The following is a 23,918-nucleotide window of genomic DNA, read 5'->3' as shown; positions in this document are numbered from 1 at the left end:
GTTATTAAAAAATATATAGTTGAAGGCCTCCCTCTCCCACCATCCTTTATATGTTGCTTGTCTTCTTTGGTGCATGTCAGTCTTTGTGTTTGTACAAGCACAATGAGACCCCAATAATAACCAGGCCCCTGTACGCTATTGTAATATAAATATTGGCTAATTTGCTTCATCCCACAAGCAATTATCCCTCTTCCCCTTACCAAAAGTTGGAAAAAAATAATTTTGCTCTTTAAATTTCAAGTAAGCAATTAGAATTAAGTTTGATCCAGCTGATGATGCAAGTATATTACTAATACATATTTATAATGCATTTCAAAATCTTCTTATAGTGCTGATGTGAAAAGGTGCCAGGTTGGAGGCCTTCATTTTCTAAGGTTGTCATTTAACCAGAAAACAAAAACAGAACATATGCACTCCCCGATGTGACTCAACTCCAGCCCAAAGACACCTCTCACTTAACCTCTAAAGATAAGTGAATAATTTAGTGCCCATACATATTCAATCCTCAGCACTTTTCAGAGATGAGGATGGCAGTTACAGTGGATTTATGTGATGTGGAAAATTTCTATCCTAACAAAATCCTATTTAGTTCTGACAGAAAAAAGCTCTATCTCCTACTACACATGCAAAGGGCAGAATGAAACAGAGCTGGTGATTAAACATACTACAGAAAAATCCCCACAAAATGTATTTCACTTAGAAACTCAGATTGGCATTACTGGCGTCCCTTTTGGTTTTAAGATAAAATAAAAAAATGAAGATAGGATAAAATTACCTTAATGGCACAATGATTTATATGAAAAATACAAATATTTATACAATACTAAAAAATTTTGCTGAATAATTTTACGTTAAAGGACAAACACCAAAAAGCAATGACATTTTGCATTATGGTTCAAAATCTGAGTTGACATTTTGCAAAAAGATGTGAATTTGATCAGAGTAAAAACATTTCAAATCTAAATCTTCTGTTTTTACTGGGTGTTAAAATCAAAACTTAGTTTTAAATATAGATCTCTACCTAAATCATACTGCATACTTGCAAGTTATATATATATAGATAGATATATAAATATAAAAATATAAATATAAAAAATAAAAGCCACTATGCTCAGAGCCCTTTACAAAGGAAAAGAAACAAGGTGAGTTAAGGATTTTGCATGTCTATGATTTTAAAAAGTAATAAAAAAAGAAGACCCCAAGAGAAAGAATGAGATGATACTTTGTTATATTTAGTTTTATATTGTGTGAGCATGTCTGAAGTAAAAGAAATAAGGCCCTGCAATAATAACCACTTTTTGCTCACACAGACAATCAAGGATTTTCAAGGTCACGTACTAAATCAAGTTATTTAATATTCTAAGGCTATTTTCATCAGCAACTCTTAGAAGTCATGTCAATCAAATACCACTTGTACAGTAGTTTGCCACATGCCACATTCTGTGACCTCAATCCTAGAGCCTTCTTTAAGAAGAGATTGACAAATTAATTGACATTAATATTTTCAGCCTTTTATTGGTAGAGTGGCACAAGTGATAACTATATGTCCCTCCATTATTGTTCATTTTCGGCTTTTATTCCAATCTCATTATTAAAACATTTACTGAATTTCATTCTCTGATGCTTGTGATCAATTCTCACCTTATGAATCCACACTACCACGTTTTAAATCCACACTTTACATATTGAGCTGAAAACTAAAAGTGATAGAGTCACATGAGAAGTCATTTAGTTTCACATTTTTTATTATACTTATTTTCAACTCTTTTTGAAATACTGAAGGATCATAAAGTTTTATTTCCATTTGCCAGCCTTCTGCTGAAATTTATACAGAAGGTCACAGATTTTGCAATGGGGCACAAATGCTTTTCCAAATCTAATTTTAAACAGAGACAGCAGTGAATAAAAGAAAAACATACAGTAGCTATTTAGAATCTGAAAGATATGTTCAACAGGTTATAAAATATTTTACATTGATACAGGAAGTCCTGAGTTCTCTCGCTGGTTCTAAAAAATAATGCTAAAACAAATTTGCAGCCTAATCTGATCGGTAATATCGCTTCACTAAAACGAGTCCTTCAGATTACAGGCTGCCACACACTATCCCACTTTTGGGCATACGTTTGTGATTAGTGAATGAAGGCACACCATTTCTGTCTCAATTTACACTGAGAAATTTCAGGTCTCACACACTAGTGTGCAAAGGTCAGGACCTCTTCTTAGACACTCATGAACTGCATTACACGAACTGTGCCCAGGGTTCTTACAAAATTAACTGCTATTTAAGTCTATTTTTATAAAGACATGTAGCAGCTGTAGCTCTTTAGCTGTGATTAGAATAAAATCCTTCAAATCCAGACTGCTTACACAGCCACCCTATAGTTTTACTCAGCTGATTAACTCCCAACTGGTTTGTCACTAAACTCTTCATTTAATTTAACCATCTCCATAAGATAAATTCCTTGCATTGCAGGTATAGGAGAATTAATTAACTAAATCAAAGGATGACATGATCAAAATGTTCTAAGAGGTTAATCCATTTTGAAATGTAAGAACTGATAAGCGCACAGTTCCTCATGCTTTAGGGCACTCAAAATATATAGAGAGATATTTTATTGATTTGACACTAAGCAATCTTATGTGCTTAGACTGTAAACTCTTCAAGGCACGAACTGGGTTTTCTGTTTTGCATATTTTGCAGACTGTTAAAAGCTGTGTACGTCTACAGTGTTAAATAGAACTACAGCAATATGGCAACTTAAAATGCCTAGTCCATCACAAAATACAAACTGGACAATATTGTAATAAGATTCTCAGGTTGCCAATACGCTTTTAGACATATCAGGTGGTTTAAGATACTAAACTGCAATGCAAAGAAAAAGAGGCAGAGATACCAGCTGGGGAAGTCAAAGGGTACAGAGTACATAGGTGCTTGCAGAGAGTTTCCAGAAGGTTGAAAGAGAAAAGTATGGGGGGGGGGGGGGAGAGATTGCAGACATATAAATACAGGATAAAGAGACAGATGTGAGGCCCAAAGGGAAAGAGTGTGGACAGAAGAGAGACTGGGAAGACAGAGCAACAGCATGAAAGGGCCCTTTACCTTTTTCAAGGTGAGAAAAAGAGGAATTGAGAGAAGAAACCTAGGACATGTTCCCACTTAGCTTCCCCTCACTGCCATTCCACCCCACCTTCCACTCCATCAGATCCCCACATACCTATCACCTGACTGGATTCCCATTTTGGACAAGATACCATTCTAATTAATATTTCTTAAACAAACAAAAAAATTAGGAGGTGATTAGTGCTAGTGCAGCAGGCCTTCAAATAAGTGGATCTTACATATGTTAACTATTCTAAGACACATTAAACCATTATAAAAAAAAATATACAAACTACATTTAATGAAAAAGAAAAGTACACTTAGTTGAATAAGCATACTGTAATAACACTGGCTAAGTGTATATGAACATGTCTCCCTCTCCTTTAGTGATTGGCGGACAGGTTTGTGTTTTTGGTACTGAAAGTCCTGAGTTCTCTTGCTATCAATAACCATGGTACAAGTGTACGGACGCATTCTTAGATTTGGCACATAAACATAACAAAAAATAAAATAAGAACTAAAATATTTATCTCCCCTTCACTGTGTTACAAGGAATTATTTTCCTCTAATCAAGAGAATTAACTATCTCTTGAAGTTCTCATCTACAAGTTCTTGTATGCTGAAGACAATGCACTCAGACGATTCAGACTGAACTGCAGCATATGTAACTGAAATGTTTGCCACAGCTGCCACGAATTACAGGCTTTTGATCAGTCTTATTACAAAGTGGGTAATGTTTCAGCCTACATCTTCCAAACCCCCTACATACCCATCTATCTTCATACAGAGATGCTTTTGGAAAACTGTGAGACTGTTCAAATACCTCTGTAGCAGGCCTCCCAATGATGTTCTTATCAATCAAACAGCACTGATGTGGATTTCTAAAACAGCAAACAGCATTCTGCAAATGTAGAGTACAGGCCTGGAAAAAAATAGTTGGAGGGTATATCTCATTTTCACCATGCTCAGCACCCAACATTCCATGGTGATATGGGGCCATGCCATGATGAAGTGGGACAGGCAGTCCAAAAATAAAGGGGAAACAGAATCTGGAAACACGGGACCTGGTACAACGTCCGCAAGCATCCCATCAAAAAGCCTGCTTAGAGCCCCTGGATGTCTGGATAGGGCAGACATTGATGCCGAGGTAGAAGGGGGTGGCGGTCTGCTTTTAAAACCCCTGCTCCATCTCCTCTGTGAGTTTCGACGGGACAGCACGGCGGAGTACCAGGAAGACTGCTTAGGCCTGATGTGCATTCTTGAAGTCTCTGGCGTATACAATCCCAGGGACTTGAGGGTCACTCTGGAGTCCTTCAGTCCATGGAGCTTCATGTCAGTCTGCTCTGAAAAGAGCAATGCACCATCAAAGGGGAGGTAATGAAGGGTTTGCTGGACCTCTTGCAGGAGACTGAAGCCATGAACTTCTATGCATGGCCACCGCGTGGTGGAGGCCGTGGACCTGGCTGCCAAATCCGCTGCATCCAGGGCAGCTTGCAAGGAAGCCTTGGCTAGCGACTTCCCCTTTCCACCATTGAGGAGAACTACTGCCTAGTCTCTTTAGAAAGCGAGACCTTGAACTTCAACATGGAGTCCCACATGTTGAAGTCGTATCTGCCCAGTAGATCCTAAGGTGCAGCCCCCTAGTAAGGTAAACTAATAAAAAGGTCCAGTTTCTTGGAGTCTTTTGCCTTAGAAGTCACCACTTGCAGACCCTGCCTCTCCTTCTCGTTGGCCACAGACACCACCAGGGATCCGGGGGAGAAGGAGGGATGAGCATAAAGGAACTCATAACCCTGGGTGTGCACAAAGTACTTCCTTTCACCTCTTTTTGAGGTGGTGGAAAGGGAATCAGGGGGTTGCCAAAGGGCTTTCAGCAGGTCCACAATGGCCTCATTGAGAGGCAGGGCTACCTTTGACGGGCCCGCCATGGCCAGAATGTCAACCAGGCTATTGGAGAATTCCTTCACCACCTCCGCCTGTAAGCCCAAGTTTGAGATCACCCTCTTCAGCAGCTCCTGGTGGGCCTTATAGCGATCTTGCAGAGAGACATGCCCGCTCCTGACACAGCCTCATCTAGGGAGAAGGCAGCCTGCACTGGCTGAGGACACTCCTTCTCCCCTTCAAGGAGAGGCCAACAGGATCCCACAGAGCCGGTTCCTGAAATTCGGCACCAGCTTTGGAATTGGAGTCCAGATCGAGTGCTGCCTGAAGGGATGGAGGTGCCCTTCTCTTGGAGGCCACCAACTATGAGTGTCTCGAATGGGGCCCTGGGATTGGGGGAAACCCCCAAGGGTTCCAAAAGGGCATTGACATGGGTCAGTGACCACTAGGCCAAGCACTCGATGGCACTCCTGTACTATGGTCCATGGTAGGGTAGGGACTGGAGTAGCGGGGGGGAGAAGGGGGCGGTCAGCCGAGAGGAGTATGACCCAACCTCCAATTCCAATGACAAGTCTCCTCCCGTGGCCACGGAGTTGCGGTTGCCACCAGGGCCGGAGATTAGTGCCGAGGCAGGGAAGCTTTTATTGGGGCCAGTATGGTCAGTTTCACTCTAAACGGTACCACGCGGCCCAGAACAAAGCGGCCAGTGGGGGCTACATGGTCCCTCCTGCCCCCAGTACTGATGCCACCGACTCCTGTACTGCCGGCGATGATCTAGCAGGTCTCTAGCGGCAGCACATGCCTCCGCCTTGGATGGCCACAATGGTGCTGGTGCCGCACTGTCCCTCTGGCACTGATGGTTTCTCTGGTACAGACTCAACAGTAGCAGTGTAAGGGCCAGAAACAAAGGTGTCAACTGCAATTCCAAGGCAGAGGAGTGGCCTGACTTAGGTCACAATCTGCTCTGCTTCCCGTGCCTGGCCTTCTTCGGAGTTGGGGAATGTCCCTTCTCGGCTGACAGCTTCCTGTGCTTTTCTCTAGGCACTGGGTATGGCAAATGGTGCTGGGACTCCTGCATGGTGGGAGGAGTGCTCCTCACCAATACTGAGATGCTTGATGCTAAGTCCGACTGGCACAGCTCGCAGGAAGGTCTCAGCGCCACCTCCAACAGCAGGAACTTTAACCTAGCCTCCCAGTCCTTCTTCGTACGGGGTTTTACATTGCTGCAGATCTGACAGCTATCCCTGGTGTGAGCTTCACCCAAGCACTTTAGGCAGCTAGAGTGCAGGTTGCTCAAAGGCATAGTCTTGCTGCAGGAGGCACAGGGCTTGAAGCCCAGCACCTGAGGCATGCCTCGGCACTGGGAACGGACGAAACTCCACTAACAGAGAAAAAACGAATTATACTAAACTAAGACTAAAAACTATTTAAAACACTAACTATATACAACTATTAAGAAAACAAAGACCACTGAGAAAATCTTGCTGTAGCAAGGACAGCACTTCCAGCGACTGTCTGGCCGGTAAGAACAAACTGAAGGGGCGCGGAGTCAGCTGGGCCCTTTATACCGGTGCTGTGCACATGCAGCACCAGACGGTGACAGAGCCGACCTGCCAGGTACACAGATGGGAAAATTTCCGGCGACTATGCTCGGGACACGCACACACATACAGTGCAATGGACATATGCAATCACTCAAAGAACTCCTCTCTCATATCTGGTACCATCTGGTACCTCATAGGCACGTCATCATCCTTCCGCTGTTTACTTCTATTATTTTTCCATGTTTTTAACATTTATACAATTTTTCTTTTTAAAACAAACACACACAAAACACACTGTTTCCCTTGGCCACTCTTTACTCCCTCTTCCAGCCCTTTCTATCTTTGACACCTTCCAACCACCTACTTCACCAACCTCTCTCTCAACTGTGCTACACAGGACTGTCACCTTTCAGAAATTCCTGGGCAAGATATATTTGCATGATACATTTCTAAATGCATTAAGAGCAGAGTTGTGAAAATTATGCAGTTTTTTTAGTTTGTTGGCAGTAGTCACTGGAGCAGGGACCTGAACTTGAGTCTCTCTCATCTCTACGTGAGTGCCTTATCCACCGAGATTTTTTTGCCCAGCTCTAGTTAAGAGTGTGCAGCACAAATATGAGTTCACATAGGCACACTGAAAATGTGAGAAGTTTCCAGAGTGCATAAATTAGCATATCTGTTCACAAGGCATATTAATCTGATGAGACCCAATAATTTTTTAGAAGTGTCTATCTATCACAGTCCCTTATTTCCCTCTATGTTTTTCTTAAATATTATATTTCTAAAACTTCCCATTTCAAAACTGCAGCTTAATTCTTTCTGGACTTATTCTCAGAAAAAGTGGAGGTGGGTGCAGCAGGGTGAGTCCCGATTCAAGGCTGTTCAACTCTGGCATAAATTAGGATTGCACAGAGATGGCCCTAACTCACCCCACTGGCATAAGGTCCTTCAGGGACCATATGCCAATGGAGGATTAGGCTCCACCTTGCCTCCTCTCCTCTCTCCCACTTGTATTTCATCCCCAGAACATCCTTGCATGTCCCCCTCCCCCTGCCATTTCCCTTACACTAAGTGACCGGTACAAGATGGATTTACACCAGCAGAGAATTCCCCTGAACAGGATTAATTCAACACTGGCCTTCTCCAGATCCTGTAAGCTGCTTACACAGTGGCCTTATGGAACCAGGATATCCAGTCCTCTAGCTCAGGGGTTCTCAAACTCCCAAAGCATGGGCTACAGCTCACAGGTCTCTTACTGACAGCTGGCCTCATAAGCCCCATTCCCAGCCCATTCTCCCCTTCCTTTCACAATCGTTGTATCTTTGTACCAATGACTGCTCTTGCTTACATGGAGAAGTCAACAGGAAAATACTGGGTGTATTTATAAATTTATTTTAAAGCAATTTAGCAGCTAGAAAGAAGAAGGAGAAGGAGCCAGCACTCTGCAACCAGTCAGTTCTCCACAGAATAGTTTGGGAACCCCTGCTCTAGCTCCATCCCGACTTTTTTTTTCTCCCCCCCCCGCACTGTCTTTTCAACAGTTTTCTTCATTAGTGTATTTTCCTTTTCATGGTTAATTATAATTCCTTTATCCTCTGTTTCCTCTCTGTCCTCTGCTTTACTAAATCCCTTCCTGAACTTGCATGCACTTCACCCCCACAAATAGTGAATGTTTGTTTTGTTTTTTGGGGGTAGGGAGGTCCTATCCTACCTCCTCCTCCCCCAGCAATTTTCTAATGGCAAACATGCTCCAATGGACTGAGTAATAAGGCTGAAAGGCAGGAACTCCCAAGTACTAAACTTTTAACTTCATCCCTATCTGTCCATTACTGGGTCCTTCAGAGACACTTACTGCAAGACCTGTGTGCACTTCACACTTTGTCTTCTATAGCTAGCCACACTCGCATTAGACATGATGATGAAGGCAAGGCAGAGCAACAACATGAAGGCCACTGAGAAAGGAAGGACATTTGAATGGTGAAGCATTCTATTAAACTTTGTACAGGAAGATGGAGGATGTGTGTGTGTGTGGTTTGTGCACGAGCACCCATTTGCATGACCGCATTCTTGTTATGCTTGAAATGCCTTGTCAAAGAAGAGGATCTTGCAGTATGTTCTGAAAGTGGTCAAACTCAGGATTAGGCTGATCTCTGATTGAGAAGTGAAGGGGAAAGAGTTGACTGAAGATTTTCTGCTAATAATCTAAATTCCTTTCTCCTCCTTCACCTCGTGTTCCATTTGGATATCCTGATGAGAGATAAATCAAGTGTTGAAGGGCTTACAAAGCTTAACGTTTCCCTTTGCTCATCCAGTGATTAAACCCCTCCTGAACTGCTTTCCCCTTGCAAGACAAGGGACATTGAGAGAGACAGAATGCACATAAAGTGGTCTTGTTCCAGTTTCCACCGTCTTGTGCAAGAATTATCTTCATAGCCCTGTAATGGAGCAGAAACACTGCAACACAGGTACATGAAGAGTTTTAATCAACTAAAGTCAAGCTCATATGGCTACAGATTGGTTGGAGAAAGGGGGAAAATATGTTGAGTGATTTCAAAGTGTCTGGTGGTTAATAATGGAAAAGCAAACTGGATTTTGTGGAAGTCCGTTAAAAAAAAAAAAAGACACTGAAAGGTAAAATAATCTGATCTGTATTGTTTAAGCATTCAGATCACACTGTTAAAGGCAGCTTTCCGTCCTCACAAAGATTCTAGTGTTTGCTAAATTAAAAAAAAAAGCAGACTGGTTTTCCTAAGCAAGTATAGTTAACAGGGAATGGTGTTTTCAGTCAGCTGATTGCTAAAAGCACTGTAGTTTACTCTCGTAAGTGTTAATGCATCCAATTTTATGAATATATCAAGTCAGCAAAGTTAAGAGGCACCAAGCAAAAGCCTTCATTCAACAAAATCACACCCAAAAACCCCCAAATCCAACATTACCCAAGGATGCAGTTTGTGATACATTTAAAAAATTGTGTTTTATTGGGAAGCGTTATCTGATTTTATATTAGCAATGAAGAATAAAAATGAAGTTTTTGTGTAGTACACAGAGAGGAAGCATACTTGTCTCTCATCTGCAAAGAGGCTTCTGGGAATCATAAAATTAGACTGTCTGCAAGCCACACTATGCAAATCTCAGCTACTTAAATGAAGTTAATATGGCTATTCTTACAGCCACATTTTTACATATACCTTGTTTGCGGACGAGTTTGAAAAGGCATTTGCTGACCATGAAAATGTGAACATTTTGCACCTGTTACCGAGCTGGAATTGACTAGGCAACTTCCCAACATTTTTTTTCCTTTTAAAATACAAAGGCTAGGGCACTAAAATAAAGTCAGGGCATTATTTTAACACTCCAAGTGAACGCCATAATAAAAGCATCTCTTTTGCACTGTTGGCCTCAGAGGAAAATCTGTAGTTTCATTAAGAAATTACTCATTTCTATACTTGTATAAATTTTATCTCCCACCCCATTTATAAAACAATGGTTGGGCTTTTTATTAAGTTTGGCATTGTCATTACAAAATCTTTTGTATTCTGATTTATTGTGAATTTCCTGTGATGAATGTACAAAGCAGTTTAAATCAAATTAAAATCTCTTCCAATAATCTTATGTGAGCAACTCTCATTAGGAAAAATAAGAAATAAAATACCTGTTTCTCCCCACAATGCATCAGTGTTATTAATGTCTATTTCATGTTCCTTTTCAACCCCAAAGAGGTAACGAACCACCTGTCAAAAACAGTTAAAGAAATTAAAGAGTTAGAAAAAAACATTAGGTTGTCATTTTGCTGCGTACACAAATAGATTAAGGTTTCAGCAATGAGATTGCTTCTCTCCTAACACATGTGGACCAAGCAAAAGTTCAGTATTATTTGGGGTACAACTTCATTTTAAGATTAATTTTCTACTCTATAAAATAATTCAAAATCATTAAAAAAAATAAACCCAGTATATTTCTATTAATCATTTTAGGGTGTTTACATGTTAATGATTTTAATGAGCTCCTCAATATGCCAGCATAATCAAGGACAGACAATGCAAAAAAGAGTGCCAGTTTGGCCTAAGTCCTGTAAGGCTTGGTTAATACCATGTTTTCCCACAAGGAATACAACACTTTCCACTCCAGTTATAATCAAAAAAGCATGTTTTTAGACCCATCTTGAATAATATAGACTCCCATGCCCCTTCTATGCTCACTTTACACCACAATTTTTAGTTGCAGCCTTTAAAATCTTTTTCCACTTTAGAGAGTTATGCTGCTCAGTGCGGACAGAGCATAACTTTGTTACGGGTGGGGTTTTTTTGTTTGTTTGTTTTTTTTAAGAACACTGAAGACCTCTCTTGCAATGTTTTTTTTAAAAAGCATTTTAATAAAGTTATGCCCTCTTAGCACTAGCAAGTACAATAGCATTAAATGACTTATTTAAAGCAATTTCCTAACAGTGTAAACTGCAGTGTGGATAGGACCATTGAGACTGCAGCAAAGGAAGTGGGGCAGGGGAGAAAGAGAATCCACATTAGCAGAAGTTTTGGGTGTCAACTAAGGTACAGGATGTCAGAGAGGAGGAATGGTGTGGAGAGGAGCCCCAGGCTGCATGAGCACCGAACGTATTTCAAGAAATATTGTGTGGAATGTATGGTGGATTAATTCTATTCTTTACATTCATCTTAAAGTCAGAAAATTCTATTGCACTTTTTCATACCTGCTTGGTGGAATTTTTCCAGCAATGAGGAATTTAGCTACCCTATTGCCCTATAAAGGCTGTGAGAGGGCGAAAAGGCAGAGATTTTAGATGGCAAGAAAATGTTTTGGTACTGAATGATTACTGTGGCCAGTTTTGTACTATGAAGGAACTGGCAGGTTTCACCTTCATCAACGGATTGGAAATAAACTTTTATTCGTGTGAAGGAATTTTTGCCTCATCTCAAATTTACCACAATCCATGACCCAATACTCATTTTGCAGAGCACTTCCAGCTTTTAAATCAAAAGTTTGACAGGTCTGTCAAGGCTCTTCTCCTTACAAAACACTTCTCTACCATATGTTTGATAGCAGATAGTGGCAATAAATTCCAAGGGTGGCAAAAGACAAGTTTTTATCTTTATGTCTCTTTTAGCCCAGTTTCTCAAGTCCTGAGTCCTACTCAGGAATTAAAATAACACTGTTCACATTTCATACTGCTCTGCAGTATTTGTTATTGCAAATTTATCATTGTATCAAATAATTACACCTTCAACATTTCAACCAGATCTTCTGCAGGGCACTTGGAAGATATGCTGGCTAAAATATTGGATCCATAACTACCTAAGGAAATTAAATGAGATACAAAATGTTGCAAAATAAGTTTGAAAGATATACGTTAAGTGTAGAATCAAACTGAGATGAGCAGCCATGACGAAAATAAAACTATGAATGCAATACACATCTGGGATTTCATTCTCAGCCACCAATATGTAAGGAAAAAAAGAAAGAAAATATATTGAACAGCATAATCACTATCTCCTATCACCTTCTCTGCGGCCTCTCAAAATCCAGCTTGCAAGATGCCAGATGCACAACAAGCTGCTGCTCACTTTTTTTTAAATGTACACATGAACAAAAACCACCATATCAGCCCTCTACTAGAACAATTCTACTAACTCAACATTCCAAAACACAGTTTAGGAATGCCACTCTTGCTTTTATAAACATCTACAACTTGATCACACAGATATTAAATATCTCTCCTCCTCTCCCTTCACTTTTTTAGCAGTTGCCTCCACTCTCTCCCTTCAACTTTTGCAACATTGCTGGGAGAGTCTTCTATTCAGCTTCTGCCATCTGGAATATCCTCCTTGTATTTCCCATTCTCACTGATTCTCCATCATATTTCACACAGATGTAAGACCTCTTTTCTCCCTCAATGATATATCTTAATTCTATTATTTTGTAACCTTAATTCTTTAAAGCATTCTGGAATACAGTCAGACTAGGGAACAGAGATAGCAGATTAGTGAAAAATAGTGATATTCTAGTCAAACGCCAACAAAGAACTCCAGAAATTATGGATTTTTCTGCAGAAATGATCAGTGAGATACTTAATGCTTACCTTTAAATTGTCACTAAGGTTAAGAGTTAATACATCATTAAGATAAATGGAGACAGCTCACATGTACTATCTTACTCTACCACTGGATATAGATTATATGAAAGATACTATACAAAATAAAGTTGGCTTGAATACACTTTTTTGTGAACTGTGTTTCCTAATATATAGGGCCCTACCAAATTCACAGTCCATTTTGGTCAATTTCATGGTCAAAGGATTTTTTAAAATCGTAAATTTCATGATTTCAGCTATTTAAATCTGAAATATCATGGCGTTGTAATTGTAGAAGGCCTGACCCGAAAGGAGTTGGGTGGGTGGGGGTGGTCACAAGGTTATTGTAGGGGGGTTGTGGTACTGCTACCCTTACTTCTGCACTGCTGCTGGCAGTGGCACTGCCTTCAGAGCTGGGCAGCTGGAGATCAGCGGCTGCTGGCTGGGAGCCCAGAAGGCAGAGCCACCGTCAACAGCAGCGCAGAAGTAAGGATGGCATAGCCACCTTTACTTCTGTGCTGCTGCCTGCAGAGCTGGGCCCGCAGCCACTGCTCTCCAGCTCTGAAGGCTCTGAAGGCAGCAGTGCAGAAGTAAGGGTGGCCATGCTTACTTCTGTGCTGCTGCTGGCCGGGCACTGCCTTCAGAGCTGCTGCTCTCTGGCAGCCCAGCTCTGAGGCAATGCAGAAGTAAGGGTGGCAATACCATGACTGCCCTAAAATAACCTTGGGACCCCCCTGCAACTCCTTTTTGGGTCAGGACCCCTAATTTCAGAAACACTGGTCTCCCCCCGTGAAATCTGAATAGTATAGGGTAAGAGCACACAAAAAAACAGATTTCACGGGGGAAGACCAGATTTCACGGTCCGTGACGCATTTTTCATGGGCATGAATTTGGTAGGGCCCTATGGATATATAAACGTCAATTTAGGTGGCATTTTCAAAGAGGCCTAAGGAATTTAGGATACCTAACAATGGGTTTTTGGTGCCTTGCTTCCTAAGGACTCTTGGAAAATCCCAGCCCTAGCACATAAAGAATATATCTAATTGTTGAAAAATTACTAAATGCTTTAGCACAATGTTTTTTCTCTGAATCTAGTTTTCTCATTTCACTACTGATTGTAGGATGTGGTAAATCTTAGAATGGGAACTAAATGCTTAAAAAAAACCTCTCTTATCTGAATATTCACAAAACCTTAAAATTACAAACATGTAACATTTTGAAAAGTTAATCAAGAGGGTTTTTTCATCTGCCAAAATGCAAATTAATGAATGTTATACCTGCCAGACTGGATAACCCTAACAGCTACTAAATAGGCTCCTTATACAATGTTAGGTGTACTGATCTAATCAAACAGGCAAGAGAAACAGAATTCTGAACTCATGTCTTGTCATGTAAGAGAGGAAATGACTTTCAACTATTTTGTTTTAAAATACATTTATATTAAAATCTGTTTAGTGATTTATGAGCTTCAGAGACTTTTGGATTTATTTAATTTAAAAAGCACTTCACTTCATCTTTAAGATGCAGCAGTGGAGATAATCTTCACTAGGTAGTGTAAGCCATGAGTGGCCTCATATCTGTTGAAGTTAACACTCCCCTCACAATAGTAAGTGTTATCCTCAAAAACAAATTTATTCAGTAATGGACCAAATACTTGTTGGAAGGTAAAGTGGATTTTCAAATACTTCATGCATATTGATTCTCCATGAAAGAGTGTGTAAACTGAAAAGTTCATTCTATGTCTCATAGTGAGAGTATTTAGCTGTCAGTTTTATTAGTGTAAACCACTTTAAAAGAGCAGAGTCCTAAAACAATAGGAAAAACTTTTCCTACAACATAAACATTATTTCTATAATATTAAGTTTCCTGTGTCATTTTGTTGCATCACATATTGGACACATACACAGAAGCTGAATCTTCCCCATTTGATCTTTCTAAATGTATCTCAAGTTACTGTCTAGACTCTATTCCCAAGAGGAATATATGAATCTGTTTTCTCAATGAACACATCACATGCATCCATAGTTAAATACGAATAAGATATGTGCGCATTCTATTTATATTCATTTTTAGTGTGCCTATCACAGTAGTATAGATGGATCATATGTTTATTTTTATTTCTATAAACAAAAACACACTTAAAGAAGATTAATTTTATTATTTTCTAAATTTTGAGTGCGTCATTTGGGAAAAGACAAGTTACCTTTTCCGTAACTGGTGTTCTTCGAGATGCGTTGCTCCTGTCTGTTCCACAATAGGTGTGCGCACTCGCCACGTTCACCAGTGCCGGAAGTTTTTCCCCTAGCAGTACCCATAGTGGGGGAGTGCCCGAGCGACTCCTGGAGTGGCGCCTCCATAGCGCGGTATAAGGGGCACTCTGCACTCCCCCCATCCTCAGTTCCTTCTTGCCACAAGTCCGACGGAGGGGAAGGAGGGCAGGATGTGGAATAGACATGAGCAACACATCTCGAAGAACATCAGTTACGGAAAAGGTAACTGTCTTTTCTTCCTTGAAGGATTGCTCATGTGTATTCCACAATAGTTGGAATAGATCTGTTGGAGGTGGGTAGGAGTTCACAAATTCTCGGGATGGAGTACAGCCCTGCCGAACCCAGCGTCATCCCTGGTTTGGGAAACAATTGCATAGTGCGAGGTGAACGTGTGAACCGAAGACCATGTGGCAACCCTACAAATGTCCTAGATGGGGACGTGGGCCAGGACGACAGCCGACAAGGCTTGTGCTCTAGTCGAGTGCACCTTCACAATCAGTGGTGGGGGGATACCTGCCAGACCATAACAGGTATGGATGCATGAAGTGATCCAGTTGGAGAGCTGCTGAGTGGAGATCGATCGACCCCTCATGCGCTCAGCCGAGGCAATGAACAGTTGCGAAGACTTCCTGAAAGGCTTGGTCCACTAGAGGTAGAAAGCCAGAGCCCATCGCACATCAAGCGTATGGAGATGGTGCTCCTCACTGGACGAGTGGGGCTTGGGGCAGAGGACAGGCAGAAAAATGTCCTGACCCATGTGATAGGTGGAGACCACCTTCAGGAGGAACGCAGGGTGTGGGCGGAGCTGGACCTTGTCCTAATGGAAAACCAGGTATGACGTCTAAGAGGTCAGGGCCCTGAGCTCCAAGACCCTCCTGGCTGACATGATTGCGACCACGAGTAGGTGGGACCAGGAGCATGTGGCTAGCGGCTCAGACGGGGGCCCTGTGAGATGGGCCAACACCAGGTTTAGGTCCCACTGCGGGACCGGGGACCTAGCACATGGGAAGAGATGGTCAAACCCCTTGAGGAACCGGACAGTCACAGCATGGGAGAATACCGTGTGACCCTGCACCGGCAGATGGAAGGCTGATATGGCTGCCAGGTGCACCTTGACTGACGAGGGCGCCAGGCCCTGGGCTCTAAGGTGGAGAAGGTAGTCCAGGATAAGCTGGATCGGGGCAGCCACCTCGGAAACGCCCTGCTCATTTGCCCATCTGGAGAACCAGACCACTTTGTCAAGTAGGTGCGGCGCATGGAGGGCCGCCTGCTTTCTAGGAGGATGCGTTGAACCCCTTCTGAGCACGTCCTTTCCTCCCTACCTAAACACTTAGCAGCCACATCGTGAGGTGGAGAACCACTAGGCTGGGGTGGAGGAAACGGCCCTGGTCCTGGGAGAGCAGGTCCAGGCAGAAGAGCAATAGCCATGGCGGAGCAACCGCCAGGTCTGTGAGGGTCCTGTACCAATGCTGCCTGGGCCTTGCTGGGGCAATCAGAAGGACCCGGGCCTTGTCCGTCTTTATTTTTCCCAGGACCTTGCTGATCAGTGGGAACGGGTGAAAGACATCGAGAAACTGGCCTGACCAGGACAGGAGGAAGGTATCGGAGATAGTGTCCCGTCCCAGTCCCACCCTGGAGCAGAACCGGGAACAGCGCCGGTTCTGTCGAATCATGAACAGGTCCACCTGGGGAGTCCCCCACACTTGGAAAAGCCTGTGAGCCACCTCTGGGTGGAGAGACCACTGATGCTGAGAGGAGAAGTCTCTGCTCAAGCCTGGTGGTTTGCCACTCGTAACTGAAACCTTGAGGATGAATACATTTTTCTTCCAAAAGAGTGCAGCCTCCGCAAATCTTTATTTTTCGGGATAGGGGCTGGCTGACCCTGCTATTCCCTATGGTTGACCAACTCGACCACCAGGGAGTTGGGTGCCAGATGGGTGTATAAGTACTCGTGTCCCTTGGCAGGTACAAAGTTCTTGCGTTCTGCCCTCTTAGAGATGAGGGCCAATGAGGCCGATGTTTGCCCCAGGGCATTTGAAATTTTTGCCACCCCTTCATGGAGAGGCAAGGCTACCCTGCCTGGTGCTGAAGAGGACAGCACATTAAATAGGGAGTCGAAGGGCTCCTCCATCTCCTCTGCCTGGAGGTGGAGGCTTGATGCCACCCTTTTTAAGAGTTCTTGCTGGGCCCTAAAGTCCTCCTGCGGGACGGAGGGGGGCGGGGCCGTAATCACCTCATCCAGGGAGGGCGAGGAGTCTGGTGCGGTACTGTGGGTGTCTGCTGGCGCCGGAGGGTCCACCACCTGGTCGGTCTCCGGGCACGGTGCCAAGGATGTACGTCCCATCGACTCCTTCCTCGGAGGTCTGGAGAGGAAGGCCAATGGTGCTTCTGAGGCTCAGGCCACCGAGCGAGCCCACGCCCAGGGGCTGCGCTGGGGGCCACGGTGACCACTGGTATCATTGGGCCGGCCATGGGGCCCAGTACCACTGCACCTGCAGAGCCGGTTGTTTGGCCTGGCCCATCGATGGTCAGCTACGAATGGAGGCCACGGTGACATATGACTTGTGGCTGTCCCTGGACCGGCGGTGCCAGGAGTGACGCTGACCATGGGACCGCGATCCCAATGTGGAGGACCAGTACTGTCAGTAACAGCTGCTCTGCGATCAGCTCCGATGGGCAGAACCGCGCCGGGGAGACACTGGCAATTAACACCCGGGGCTGCGGAGGCGTTGCCTTGGCGGGGTCTCAGAGTGGGATTCCGAGCAGGAACGGTGTCGACGTCCATGCCATGACCGGCTGGGATAACTCCTCCAAGACGAGGATCTTTGGCGACATCTGCCTCAGTCCAGTCAGTGTTCGCTCCTTGAGATGGAGCCGTGCAGAGAGTCTCAGTCGGACGGAACCCAACCAGACAGCCTGGTGGGAGTCGAGGGCACTCCCCGTGGACTTTGCCCTCAATGGTCACTGCATGGCGAACGGTATTGGGAACGTTCCCTCAAACGAGACCAATACCGAGCCAGGAGTGACCGCAGAGATCCCCGCAGTGGCTTGCCGCTGGAGCATAGAGCTGGCGGTGCTCCTGGTACTGGCATGGACATAACATCCCGGATTGCCTACAGGGCCTCCAGCGTGGAGGGCATCTGGACATTAGGGGAGGCCTGCTCTGAATGTGCTGGGCTACTCTGCTCGACTTGAGTCAGAAGCCTAGAGGCCCGTGGGGATTGAGGACTGCCCGACATGGGTCTAACCTCTGTCCCAGGTTTACTTCAGTGCCGCTGCGAAGAAGGCGTCTTTCTAGCCTTCTTGGTGTGCCCCATGGACAGGGAGCGGTGCTGACTGGTCGATGGTGCAGGAGGGATGCCGCGTGCCAACACCGCGGTGCCGACTCGGAACGGCACGCCGGAGTCGGGGTCAGCGCCGACTCCATCGGAATAGCCTGGAGCCTAATGTCCCTTTCTCTCGGTCCAAGGCTTAAACAACTTGCAAATTTTGCAACGATCGCTGATATGGGCTTCTCCCAAACAGCAGAGACAGTCCGCATGTGGGTCACTCCTTGGCATAGATCGCCTACAAGTGTCGCACGACTTAAAACCCGGGGCACAGGGAATGCCCTGGCCTGGGCGCTCTAACTAACTGAACTAACAAACAGCTAACAAACTACAGGTAAAAGAAAAGGAGTACTTGTGGCACCTTAGAGACAAACAAATTTATTTGAGCATAAGCTTTCGTGAGCTACAGCTCACTTCATGGAATGCATTCAGTGGAAAATACAGTGGGGAGATTTATATACATAGAGAACATGAAACAATGGGTGTTACCATACACACTGTAACGAGAGTGATCACTTAAGGTGAGCTATTACCAGCAGGAGAGCGGGGGGAAAAAACCTTTTGTAGTGATAATCAAGGTGAGCCATTTCCAGCAGTTGACAAGAATATCTGAGGAACAGTGAGGGGTTGGGGGGGGGGAATAAACATGGGGAAATAGTTTTACTTTGTAATTCTTGATGTCTGATTTGTGTCCATTTATTCTTTTACGTAGAGACTGTCCAGTTTGGTCAATGTACATGGCAGAGGGGCATTGCTGGCACACGATGGCATATATCACATTGGTAGATGCGCAGGTGAACGAGCCTCTGATAGTGTGGCTGATGTGATTAGGCCCTATGATGGTGTCCCCTGAATAGATATGGGGATACAGTTGGCAACAGGCTTTGTTGCAAGGATAGGTTCCTGGGTTACTGTTTTTGTTGTGTGGTTGCTGGTGAGTATTTGCTTTAGGTTGGGGGGCTGTCTGTAAGCAAGGACTGGCCTGTCTCCCAAGATCTGTGAGAGTGATGGGTCATCCTTCAGGATAGGTTGTAGATCCTTGATGATGCGTTGGAGAGGCTGGGCCTGTCCTGTAGTAGGTAACTTCTGGGTACTCTTCTGGCTCTGTCAATCAACAAAGAAAATAACAGAACGCCACTAGCCATCATCTTCAGCCCCCAACTAAAACCTCTCCAACGCATCATCAAGGATCTACAACCTATCCTTGCAACACTAATCAGACATCAAGAATTATAACATTCAAAAACCAGTCAAAGAGAACACTTCAATCTCTTTGGTCATTCGATTACAGACCTAAAAGTGGCAATTCTTCACCAAAAAAATTTCAAAAACAGACTCCAACGAGAGACTGCTGAACTGGAATTAATTTGCAAACTGGATACAATTAATTTAGGCTTGAATAAAGACTGGGAGTGGATGTGTCATTACACAAAGTAAAACTATCTCCCCTCCTACTGTTCTTGTAAACTGCTGGAAATGGCCCACCTTGATTATCACTACAAAAGATCCCCCTCGCCCCTCCGCTCTCCTGCTGGTAATAGCTCACCTTTCCTGATCACTCTTGTTACAGTCTGTATGACAACACCCATTGTTTCATGTCTCTGTGTATATAAAATCTCCCCACTATATTTTCCACTGTATGCATTAAATGAAGTGAGCTGTAGCTCATGAAAGCTTATGCTCTAATAAATTTGTTAGTCTCAAAAGGTGCCACAAGTACTCCTTTTCTTTTTACGGATACAGACTAACACAGCTGCTACTCTGAAACCTAACTACAGGTACTAACACTGAATGAACAAGCAGTTCTGGGGATGAGCTGCAGCAAAGCTGGAGCAGAGTAGTTCTGACGCACCTTGACTGGCGGCAAGAAAGAACTGAGGGTGGGGGGAGTGCGCAGCTCCTCTTATACCAGCCATGGAGGCACCACTCCAGGGGTTGCTGGGGCACTCCCCCCATACGGGTACTGCTAGGGGAAAAACTTCTGGCACTGGTGCACCTGGCAAGCATGCACACCTATTGTGGAATAGACATGAGCAATCACTCGAAGAACCACCAATGTTGTCTATGCAGCCTTAAATTTTGCTCCCTTTTGCATATGCATTACTATAAAAAGATTAATATGATTACATCCCATCTTTTCAGCAGGAAGCCTAATTCACTCCAAGTATCCCAGGCTCCTATATTGTAGAAGCTGGACAGCATTCAGTAAACAAAGCAGGGGATCACAGACAGAACTGTCCTCTAGTTAAGGCACTAGAGACTTTGGAGATCTATGTTCCCCCCCTGGCTTTTCCAATGACCTGTAGTATGACCTCCACCAATTCACTCTGTGCCTCAGGTCTCATCTACAAAATGGGGAGCATAATACTTATCTACCTCACAACAGTGTTGTAAGGATAAATTCATTAGTGCTTGTGTGGCACTCAGATTCTATGATGCTCACCGCTTTAGAAAAGCCTATAGTGAAAGAATATATATCCTTATTTAAGGCAGATTTGGAAGGCAGTGCAATGTATATTATTTTAACAAGTATTTTGTAATAAATCATTTAAGCCAGTGCAAACTGCTGGGTCAACAATCTTAAATCAATTTTAATCTTCTTTATATTGATTTGGCTTAGTTCAGTAAAGAAACTACTTAAGCTAAATCAATATAAACCACATTTAAATCAGTTTAACCATGTCCACAGAAAGAAAAGGAGTACTTGTGGCACCTTAGAGACTAACCAGTTTATTTGAGCATGAGCTTTCGTGAGCTACAGCTCACTTCATCGGATGCATAGCATATCGTGGAAACTGCAGAAGACATTATATACACACAGAGACCATGAAACAAAACTTCCTCCCACCCCACTCTCCAACACCACTTTCTACAAGCCATTACCCTCTGATCCCACTGAGAGTTACCAAAAGCATCTACAGCATTTGCTCAAGAAACTTCCTGAAAAAGCACAAGATCAAATCCGCACAGACACACCCCTGGAACCCCGACCTGGGATATTCTATCTACTACCCAAGATCCATAAACCTGGAAATCCTGGGCGCCCCATCATCTCAGGCATTGGCACCCTGACAGCAGGATTGTCCGGCTATGTAGACTCACTCCTCAGGCCCTACGCTACCAGCACTCCCAGCTACCTTCGAGACACCACTGACTTCCTGAGGAAACTACAATCCATTGGTGATCTTCCTGATAACACCATCCTGGCCACTATGGATGTAGAAGCCCTCTACACCAACATTCCACACAAAGATGGACTACAAGCCATCAAGAACACTATCCCCGATAATGTCACGGCTAACCTGGTGGCTGAACTTTGTGACTTTGTCCTTACCCATAACTATTTTACATTTGGGGACAATGTATACCTTCAGATCAGCGGCACTGCTATGGGTACCCGCATGGCCCCACAGTATGCCAACATTTTTATGGCTGATTTAGAACAACGCTTCCTCAGCTCTCGTCCCCTAACGCCCCTACTTTACTTGCGCTATATTGATGACATCTTCATCATCTGGACCCATGGAAAAGAAGCCCTTGAGGAATTCCACCATGATTTCAACAATTTCCATCCCACCATCAACCTCAGCCTGGTCCAGTCCACACAAGAGATCCACTTCCTGGACACTACAGTGCTAATAAACGATGGTCACATCAACACCACCCTATACCGGAAACCTACTGACCGCTATTCCTACCTACATGCCTCCAGCTTTCACCCTGACCACACCACACGATCCATCGTCTACAGCCAAGCTCTGCGATACAACCGCATTTGCCCCAACCCCTCAGACAGAGACAAACACCTACAAGATCTCTATCAAGCATTCTTACAACTACAATACCCACCTGCGGAAGTGAAGAAACAGATTGATAGAGCCAGAAGAGTTCCCAGAAGTCACCTACTACAGGACAGGCCTAACAAAGAAAATAACAGAACGCCACTAGCCGTCACCTTCAGCCCCCAACTAAAACCCCTCCAACGCATTATTAAGGATCTACAACCTATCCTGAAGGATGACCCAACACTCTCACAAATCTTGGGAGAAAGGCCAGTCCTTGCCTACAGACAGCCCCCCAACCTGAAGCGAATACTCACCAACAACCACATACCACACAACAGAACCACTAACCCAGGAACCTATCCTTGCAACAAAGCCCGTTGCCAACTGTGTCCACATATCTATTCAGGGGACACCATCACAGGGCCTAACAACATCAGCCACACTATCAGAGGCTCGTTCACCTGCACATCCACCAATGTGATATATGCCATCATGTGCCAGCAATGCCCCTCTGCCATGTACATTGGTCAAACTGGACAGTCTCTACGTAAAAGAATAAATGGACACAAATCAGATGTCAAGAATTATAACATTCATAAACCAGTCGGAGAACACTTCAATCTCTCTGGTCACGCAATCACAGACATGAGGGTCGCTATCTTAAAGCAAAAAAACTTCAAATCCAGACTCCAGCGAGAAACTGCTGAATTGGAATTCATTTGCAAATTGGATACTATTAATTTGGGCTTGAATAGAGACTGGGAGTGGCTAAGTCATTATGCAAGGTAGCCTATCTCCCCTTGTTTTTTTCCTACAACCCCCCCCCAAGACGTTCTGGTTAAACTTGGATTATTGCTGTGCACATTGTAAGATGAGCTATTGCCAGCAGGAGAGTGAGTTTGTGTGTGTGGTTTTTGGAGGGGGGTGTGTGGGGGGGGGGGGGTGAGAAAACCTGGATTAGTGCTGGAAATGACCCACCTTGATTATCATGCGCATTATAAAGAGAGGTTTCAAAGAGGGATGGGCTATTACCAGCAGGAGAGTGAGTTTGTGTGTGTGGGGGGGGGGGGGGGGGGGGAAGGGTGAGAAAACCTGGATTTGTGCTGGAAATGGCTCTACTTGATGATCACTTTAGATAAGCTGTTACCAGCAGGAGAGTGGGGTGGGAGGAAGTTTTGTTTCATGGTCTTTGTGTGTATATAATGTCTTCTGCAGTTTCCACGATATGCTATGCATCCGATGAAGTGAGCTGTAGCTCACGAAAGCTCATGCTCAAATAAACTGGTTAGTCTCTAAGGTGCCACAAGTACTCCTTTTCTTTTTACGAATACAGACTAACACGGCTGTTACTCTGAAACATGTCCACAGAGGGGTTTTGTATCAGCTTAACTAACAAACAGTTTATAAAACAATTTGAGTTAAACCAGTGCAGCCATGTGAATGAGGCCTTAAAGTTAGCCTTAATGGCCAGCTGAAGATTTTCCTAATGGAATTGTAATCCTCCAGCAGTGTATAGCCACCATAGCCAGTCTTACATTTTTCTTTGCAGCCTCTGGAGATGGAGGTATTTTGGAGGTGTGAGTAGGGAAGGAGGTGCTGTTAAGTTCTTTTTATCATTAGCTCTTTGTGCCTGGGTGCAACTTAGAGAAGTCTCAAGACTGCTCTAAATCATGTCAAAACTGAAACAGCCTCCTGCTGGCCACAGAATTAGAAAACTGTATAAGGTAGACTAAAACCACCTTTTCAGACATACTGGGGTATCAGACAAAGCTGGTCCAACTGAGTTTTGAGGACCTACCCCAGGAATGGACAAATTTAACATAGCAAAGAGCCACAGAATCCATTAAAACACTTTGGTGGGCTAGGGTGTGTGTAATGGGTTATTGAGGGGGGAGCAGAAGGGGTCAGATCCTGCCCACAAGGTGCA

At 44.0% G+C, this 23,918-nt stretch overlaps 1 protein-coding gene across 12 annotated transcripts in view; it reads right to left on the bottom strand.

Annotated features, from left to right (window-relative positions):
• Positions 1–23,918, bottom strand: part of TANC1 (tetratricopeptide repeat, ankyrin repeat and coiled-coil containing 1) — a 212,982-nt gene that overhangs the window by 25,672 nt on the left and 163,392 nt on the right. For all 12 annotated transcript variants that reach the window (XM_043524883.1, XM_043524880.1, XM_037911874.2 and 9 more), the window contains one exon: positions 10,178–10,256. In XM_043524883.1, coding sequence (XP_043380818.1) covers positions 10,178–10,256 — 79 coding nt within the window. The remainder of the gene's footprint in view (positions 1–10,177; positions 10,257–23,918) is intronic.

Source organism: Chelonia mydas, chromosome 11 (genome assembly GCF_015237465.2).
Source record: "Chelonia mydas isolate rCheMyd1 chromosome 11, rCheMyd1.pri.v2, whole genome shotgun sequence".
Taxonomy (NCBI): Eukaryota; Metazoa; Chordata; order Testudines; family Cheloniidae; genus Chelonia; species Chelonia mydas.
The sequence above is the reverse complement of the archived record's forward strand: the minus strand, read 5'-3'. Positions and strand labels throughout refer to the sequence as shown.